The 7,203-nt window shown below is 46.6% G+C and overlaps 1 protein-coding gene across 1 annotated transcript; it reads right to left on the bottom strand.

The window, feature by feature from the left end:
• Positions 1 to 294: 294 nt before the first annotated feature.
• Positions 295 to 2,399, bottom strand: LOC115663572 (11S globulin seed storage protein Jug r 4-like). The gene is made up of 4 exons (XM_030585562.1): positions 2,087 to 2,399; positions 1,639 to 1,925; positions 930 to 1,538; positions 295 to 699 (listed from the first exon to the last, which is right to left on the bottom strand). Exons 1-4 carry the CDS (start codon positions 2,397 to 2,399, stop codon positions 295 to 297), a joined length of 1,614 nt encoding a protein of 537 aa, XP_030441422.1.
• Positions 2,400 to 7,203: the final 4,804 nt, after the last annotated feature.

Here is a 7,203-nt window from a genome sequence, read left to right as displayed (position 1 = left end):
TCTTTTGCCATTGTAGCATTTAGTTCCAATTTCTCGTAGCCTCATCTACCTCGTGACATAAACATACCCATTGAAGAGGCGATCTCTCCTGGGCAAAACCAAACGTATGCACGAGACTTTTAGATCTTTATTCCTCGTGCAATAACTTACACGTACAGCTACTGCATACTCATTATTACGATCCTCTTCTTACTCTTCTAAGTACATAATAACATAATTAAGAGAGGTCTCTCCGAAGGCTTTCGCTGCTGCCTACAAAAACCATTACATGCAATTCATCCTCTACTTTGGCGCTTAAGCTTCAGCCCTCCTCTGAGAGGAAGAACCGCCACACCCACTGGAGGAAAACACCGTGGTCTCCCTCCGGCTGTACTTGAGCCTCTTGGCGTCCTCCCTTGACACCTGGTACGCGTTGGCGATGACCTCGTCCGGCAACGCCCGCATCACCGAGGTCCGGCCCGCGAGCGGGTTGACCATCGCGTTGTCGCTGGTCTTGAAGGACACCCACTCAAACTCCTCGTTCTCAGCCCTCTTCACCACCGCGAAGTTCTGCGGCACCACCACGAGCTGCCCCTCGCGGAGCTCCTCATTGAACACGGTCTGGCCGTCGTCACTCACCACCTGGATGCGTGCTCTGCCGCGGATCGCATAGACCACGCTGTGGCAGTTGAGGTTGTAGTGTGGCACCATAAGTGCATTCTGCATCCCAAGTACACCATTAAAAGTAAACCCAATCAAGATCCCCACTCTATCACTTAATATTCATTTTGAAATAGTATGATAATCGATTATTCTATCTTGATATTCCTATTCATGCAATAGCTTTCAAGAAAGTAAGTCAAATCATAGTGTAGACTCAGATTATCATGATCTAGAAAGTGACACACAAGTGATGAAATCTTACTGAAATGGAAGAAGAGACACCTTACCCTGTGCAGATGGCCTTTCTCAGCACTGAGTTGGAGCCAGTACAGGATGGGCAGCTTCTGGCTGTTGAGTGTGCTAATGTGGCCGGCTCCTTGCGTGTAGATGTCCGCGCGCGACGGGTTGCCGATGTTCTCGCGGAGCCTCATGCTGCAGAGCGTCTCCTCCAACCCGTTCATGTCATACCTGTCGCCGCATCTCTCCCTCCCATACGATCTCCCACTCCCGCGTCCGCCTCTGCCGCCGTACCCCTCCCTCTCCCTCTCGCGCTCCTCCTCCCACCTGTGGCTGCCTCTGCCCGCGCCTCTGCCACCGTAGCTCTCCCTCTCCCCCTCGCGCTCCTCTTCCCACTCACGGCCACCATGTTCCCTTGGGGGCCTCACAACCTGAAGGCGACCCTCGACCCTCACGATGTTGTTCCTGTTGTCGTTCTCGTTCTGCAGCCTCCTTGCTGTTTCCAGATCCACGTTGAACGCCTCAGCCAGGAAGCGTGCGTCAAAGCCGCAGAAGATGTTACTGCATCGACCCCTTTGCTGGCCCTCCTCACCGCGGCCGAAGGGTTGGCTTCGTCGCTGTTCTTGCTCGTCTTGCGGGTCGCCAGCGAGGAAGAATCTCTAAAAGCAGGAGAGAAAAGAGAACTTATCCATTCTCAAACTTATCCTAATCATGCATGCATGCATAAGCCAATCAACTCAATTTTGCAAATTGACTCACTCTTGGGTTGAGATCAAGCTGGTTCTCACTATTGGTAACATCGAGGAGGATGACGGCGATGATGGGCCGATTGCCATCATTGTAGACCCAGTGAGCCACTCCGGTGGGCAACGCAATGGCATCGCCCTGTCCGAAGCGGCGGATCTTCTGGTGCTGATCTTGGAACCGCCGGCCTTCTCCTCCTCTCATCTGTCCTCCCTGTCCGAACTGCCGCCTGAACTGTGATTGCTGAGATGATTGGAACGTCTCAGGGCAACCGGGGATCACAGTCCCCTGAATTCCATCACCTGCATGCGACAATCAAGCAAAAGATAAATGTTTTTTCCTGGACATGTTTCTCCACTTCTTTTAGGGCTGCTAGGAAGTGCAGAGGATGACATGCAAGGCAATGATCATGACTAAACTGGGGCATGTGGTAATTAAGTACTAACAGTTCATGCATTTTTACCTTCAATAATGTAGATGAGTTGAGGTGAATTGGTGAAGGAAGGCAAGAGGAGGCCGTTGGGCTCGATGGTGTGCCGGACCATGGCGATCCCGGCGCACCGGAACATGTCGTGGTTCGGGTCCCACGACTCGACCAAGCCGGCCTCGCACTGGATGCGGTTCGTCGGCTCGAGGGCATCGAGGCGGTCGATCCGGCACTCCCCTTTCTCCCGGAGTGGGTGCCACTGGCCGGTCGGGCTCCGCTGGCTGGCGAGGCAGCCGTGGAAGGCCAAGAGAAAGCAAAATGCAAAGGAGAGATGCAAAGGCTTAGCCATGGCTATAGAGAGGGAAAGAGATGATGGCTTGGGGGGTCGTTCTGGAGTGAAGCGGCGAGTGGGAGGTGGCGGGGTTTATATAGGGGGAGGGAGTGGGATCGAGGGGAGGACACCGGAGGTGGTCGTGCAAGAATTGCTTTGACATTCTTCACTTTGCACGGCACACACGCTCAACACCTCATGGGGTGTGTTGAGGCAGGTGGCTCCATGGCTAAGAAGGAAATGTACAAAGCTTGGGAAGGAGTGCCTGGCCTTCTTTGTCTGGCTTGGCATGAGGGGGTTCGTTTCTGTGAGCTTGAGGGCCCTTCCAGATCCATGATTTTTCCTCTCTAGTTAGAAATTAAAGTTAATATCACGAAAAATCCCTAACTGATATATATATAATAAATTTACTCTAAATTAATGTTTTGACCACCAAAAATCCCAAAGTGTTTTACTTATGACAAATTTACCTTTTGTTAGTTTTCGTTAAATTTTACCGTCAAATTATTGATTTGAAAAACACGTGGCAGTAAATGGGTGTACCAATTTGAAGTTTTACCCTCTGTTTGTTATAGGTACATTAACTTGTGATTTTCCGTGGTATTAATATAATTTAACGGAAACTAATGAAGAGTAAATTTATCACAAATGTACCAGATTGGGGTTTTTGGTGATCAATAAATTAGTTTGAAGTAAATTTATCATAAATGTATCAGTTTGAGATTTTTAGTGATAAAAAATTAATAGATTTTTTTGGTGATATTAACCCTAGAAACTAAGATTGCAATGTTCCCCTGCTTCTTTGAATCGCTTTTCTTTCATTAGAGGTGTCACATTCACTTGATCTCAACAATGGTGGGCCACATCTATTTCAACCTGAACACACTCGTGTCAAGAGTGATCTATGATAGCAATCACAGACATTTTCATTTTATTATCGTTACTATTTTTCTAATAGTGCAATATCCGAAACTCTTTAAGAATCTGGCTCATCCTCATTATGTGTCGTAGTCCCTCCATCTCCTACATGTACTATGTAATTATTGAAAATACACATCCATGCACTTATGGTCAGCTGCAATGGGATAATTATTCAAAAAGTCTTAAATATATTGTCCAATTCAATTATGTCCTAAATTTTTTAATTGTGCCAATTTAATCCTAAACATTTCAATTATGTCAATGTAGTCCTAAACCTTTTAAAAATTTACTAATTTAATCATAAACCTACTATTTGGATATTAGGCCGGAAGAATTACATTGACAAATTGTCAAAAATTTTATGATTAAATTAGTGTAATTGAAAGGTTTAGGACTAAATTGGCCTCTGTACAATAAATTTATGACTTTTTTGAATAATTTTTCCTAGTCGTAAGAGATTGCCAAAAAATAGTGATCCGAGCTTCGACCTCGAGCAACGATACAAACGTGCTTACCACTTTAGTCTTTAGAAACCAGGAGGTCAATCCGCATGTTTTTCCGATTGATTGAACTGTTGTAGACCCATGTGGAATCGTGGATATATTCTCTATGTTTCTTTAAGCTAGCCAGTTGTTAAGGAGGGACCATTGAGCATCATCTCATTATCCAAAAGACCAAAAAAAAAAAACCATTACGCTTTGGAAATTCCTAATTTGAAATTCATAATGATTTAGTATGATTCATCTATTGAATACAGTTGCATCGCCAATTTTAATATTCTATCTTAGTCAATCCAAATCTTCCGGTATTTGGAACCACGGAATGAAGTGGAATACAGAAATGAAATTAAATAAAAAATAATAGGAAAAAACCACAAAAAACCCCAAACTTTACCACTTGTGACACATTTACCCCGAACTTTTTTTTGTGTCACGAAAAATCCCAAACTATGCAACTTGTGACACATTTACCCCAATATACTATAGCCTAGGGCATTTTAGTCTTTTTCCCTTTTTCTATTTTTTTCTGCTTTTTTTTTCTTTTTTCCGGCAGGGGCTGCCCTCACCGGCGAGGTCTCCGGCGACCTCGCCGGCGAGGGCGAGGACCCTCGCCCCGCCCAAGCGAGGTGCCCTCGCCGGCGTTAGGCGAGGGCGACCCTCGCCTCGCCGGCGTCGGGCGAGGACCCTCGCCCGCCCAAGCGAGGCGAAGGCGCCTTCTGCTGGCGGGCGGCGAGGCTGCCCGCCGGCGTCGGGGCGAGGGCCGCCCGCGGCGTCGGGCGACGGCTTCCTCGCCGGCCAAAGCGAGGCGCCCTCGCTTGGGCGGGGCGAGGGTCCTCGCCTCGCTCGGGCGAGCGCGAGGCGCCCTCGCCGGCGTCGGGCGGCCCTCGCTGGCGGGCGAGGGAAGCCCTCGCCCGACGCCGGCGGGAAGCCCTCGCCCGACGCCGGCGGAAGCCCGCGCTCGACAGCCGGCGGCGGCCCACTCCCGCCCGGGCGAGGGCGGCCATCACTCGCTCGGGCGGGGCGAGGGTCCTCGCCGGCGCCGGCGAGGCGAGGGCCGCCTCGCCCGCCCGAGCGAGGGCGCCTTCGCCTCGCCCGGGCGAGGCGAGTCCCTCGCCCTACTCCGGCGAGGGTCCCTCGCCCGACTCGGCGAGGCGAGGGCCGCCTCGCCCAACGCCGGGCGAGGCGGCCCTCGCTCGGGCGGGGCGAGGGTCCTCGCCCTCGCCGGCGACCTCAGCCCCCGCCGGAAAAAAGAAAAAAAACAGAAAAAAAAAATAGAAAAGGGGAAAAAGACTAAATGCCCTAGGTTACAGTATATTGGGGTAAATGTGTCACAAGTTACATAGTTTGGGGTTTTTCTTGGCACCAAAAAAAGTTCGGGGTAAATATGTCACAAATGGTAAAGTTCGGGGTTTTTGGTGGTTTTTTCCCAAAAAATAATAGAGTGAAAATGAAATACGATTGGGTTAATACCATAGAAAACCTCAAACTGGTACACCTATGACAAATTTATCCAAAACTAATTTTTTGATTGCCAAAAATCCCAAACTGGTACACCTGTGAAAAATTTACTCTCCGTTAGTGTCTATTAAAATTTACCGTCAAATTGCTAAGTTGGATGACACATGGTAGTTGACGGGTGCCAGTTTAGGGTTTTACCCCTTTATTTGTTACAGATTTACTAGTTTGTGATTTTTTGTGATATTAATCCAATTTAACGGAGAGTAAATTCATTACAAGTGTACCAGTTTGGGATTTTTGGTGGTCAAAAAATTAGTTTTGAGTAAATTTGTCACAGACGTACCGGTTTGGATTTTTGGTAGTCAAAAAAATAATTTTGGATAAATTTATCGCAAGGTGTATTAGTTTGGAGATTTTCGTGGTACCAACCCAATACAATTTCATGTGGTTTGTTTGTTAAGTTTTAGAAAAGGAATGGAATGAGGTTTCTTCTGTTTGGTGTAACAAAATAACGTAGAATTGGAATGAGACTTATGAAAACTTCGATTTACGTACTCCTGCATTTTTATTAAAAAAATGTAATAAATTTATAGTAATTAAAACTAGTATTCATTTATTTGATTAAAAATTAGATTTCGTAAATTATAATAAACTATTGTGATAAATTTATAATTCCTAAAGTATTAGTTAGCCTTTTTTTTATAATAAATGAATTTTTTAGCATTTGACTTCGTACCATTGAAGAATTTAGACAAAGGATATACCTGCCTACTAATATAATCTAGCAATGAATGGAATATAATGACATAGAGCCATTTGAGGTTCCCTTCGAATGCTATGTTGAGAGGTAAAGGAATAAACCCTTTTGAGAAAAGAACTTTCTGTTCGGAACATGAACGAGGAAAGGACGGGAAACGGATATTCAATTCGAGTTAATCATCATAATTCATAATTAGTATATAATTTTAAATAAATATTTATTTTTCATATTAGTATCTAACTATTATTGTCACGCCCCGAACCCCTACGAGCTCGCGACATCCCCTGCTGGTCGAAATGATGCGACGTCCCAGGAACGTCGCCGACCCAACCCAAACATCAGAGCCACATGCGGAAGCGGATATAAAAACCCCGGACAAAAAGATGACGACAACGGGGTAGAACACCAGAACAATCAAACAACACTACAATCATCTTTAAACAGCCACAGCACCAAATATACAAACATCATATTACAAACATAATTACAGACGAACATTCTCAGCCACCGACATTACAAAAGATCAGGGTTCTGGTTAACTTAACTTCGCTATGGATCAACCCGATTTACACAACCCCTAAAATGCCCTAGGGAAAAACCTAAGGGTCGCCTTCCGATCTACTCCTGATTCTTTGGGCTTGAGCCTCCGAACACTCACCTGCAGTTCCACCGAGCACCAAAAGCGACTCTTCGCACTTCAAAAAGAGGAGGCGGTTCCCTGGGTTTACGGCCGGGGGTCTGAAATCAATAAGTGTACAACCCCAAACCCCACGTAGGCACTCACGTACCGCCAGACGAAAACACGCATAACATACAGCAATCAATCAAACTACCAACCACACACGAACCTACCTGGAATCCATCATACACGTCCCTGCACGTTAGTCAATAACACAACCCACATATCGCAGCAATGATTCACAGACGCGCACGTGCCTCAATTATAAGACAGAAACCATTTGGGCATGTCTCATACCGTGTCTAGCAGTTTCTACCCCATAATTAAGCATCACATCACGCGATACAAACACACTCGCACACTACTCACACCATGCGTAACTTTCTCAAACCTCGCACCTCAAGCCAATTCCCGCTCATTCTCAACTCTTCCACCACTACCGCACCCGCGTAAAACGCATCAGGCCAACGGTCTTCTGACCACGTCAAGCATCGTCACCCTATC

This window comes from Syzygium oleosum, unplaced genomic scaffold (genome assembly GCF_021117445.2).
Source record: "Syzygium oleosum isolate NSW1041296 unplaced genomic scaffold, Sole_v2.1 Sole_v2.30, whole genome shotgun sequence".
Lineage (NCBI taxonomy): Eukaryota > Viridiplantae > Streptophyta > Magnoliopsida > Myrtales > Myrtaceae > Syzygium > Syzygium oleosum.
The sequence above is the reverse complement of the archived record's forward strand: the minus strand, read 5'-3'. Positions and strand labels throughout refer to the sequence as shown.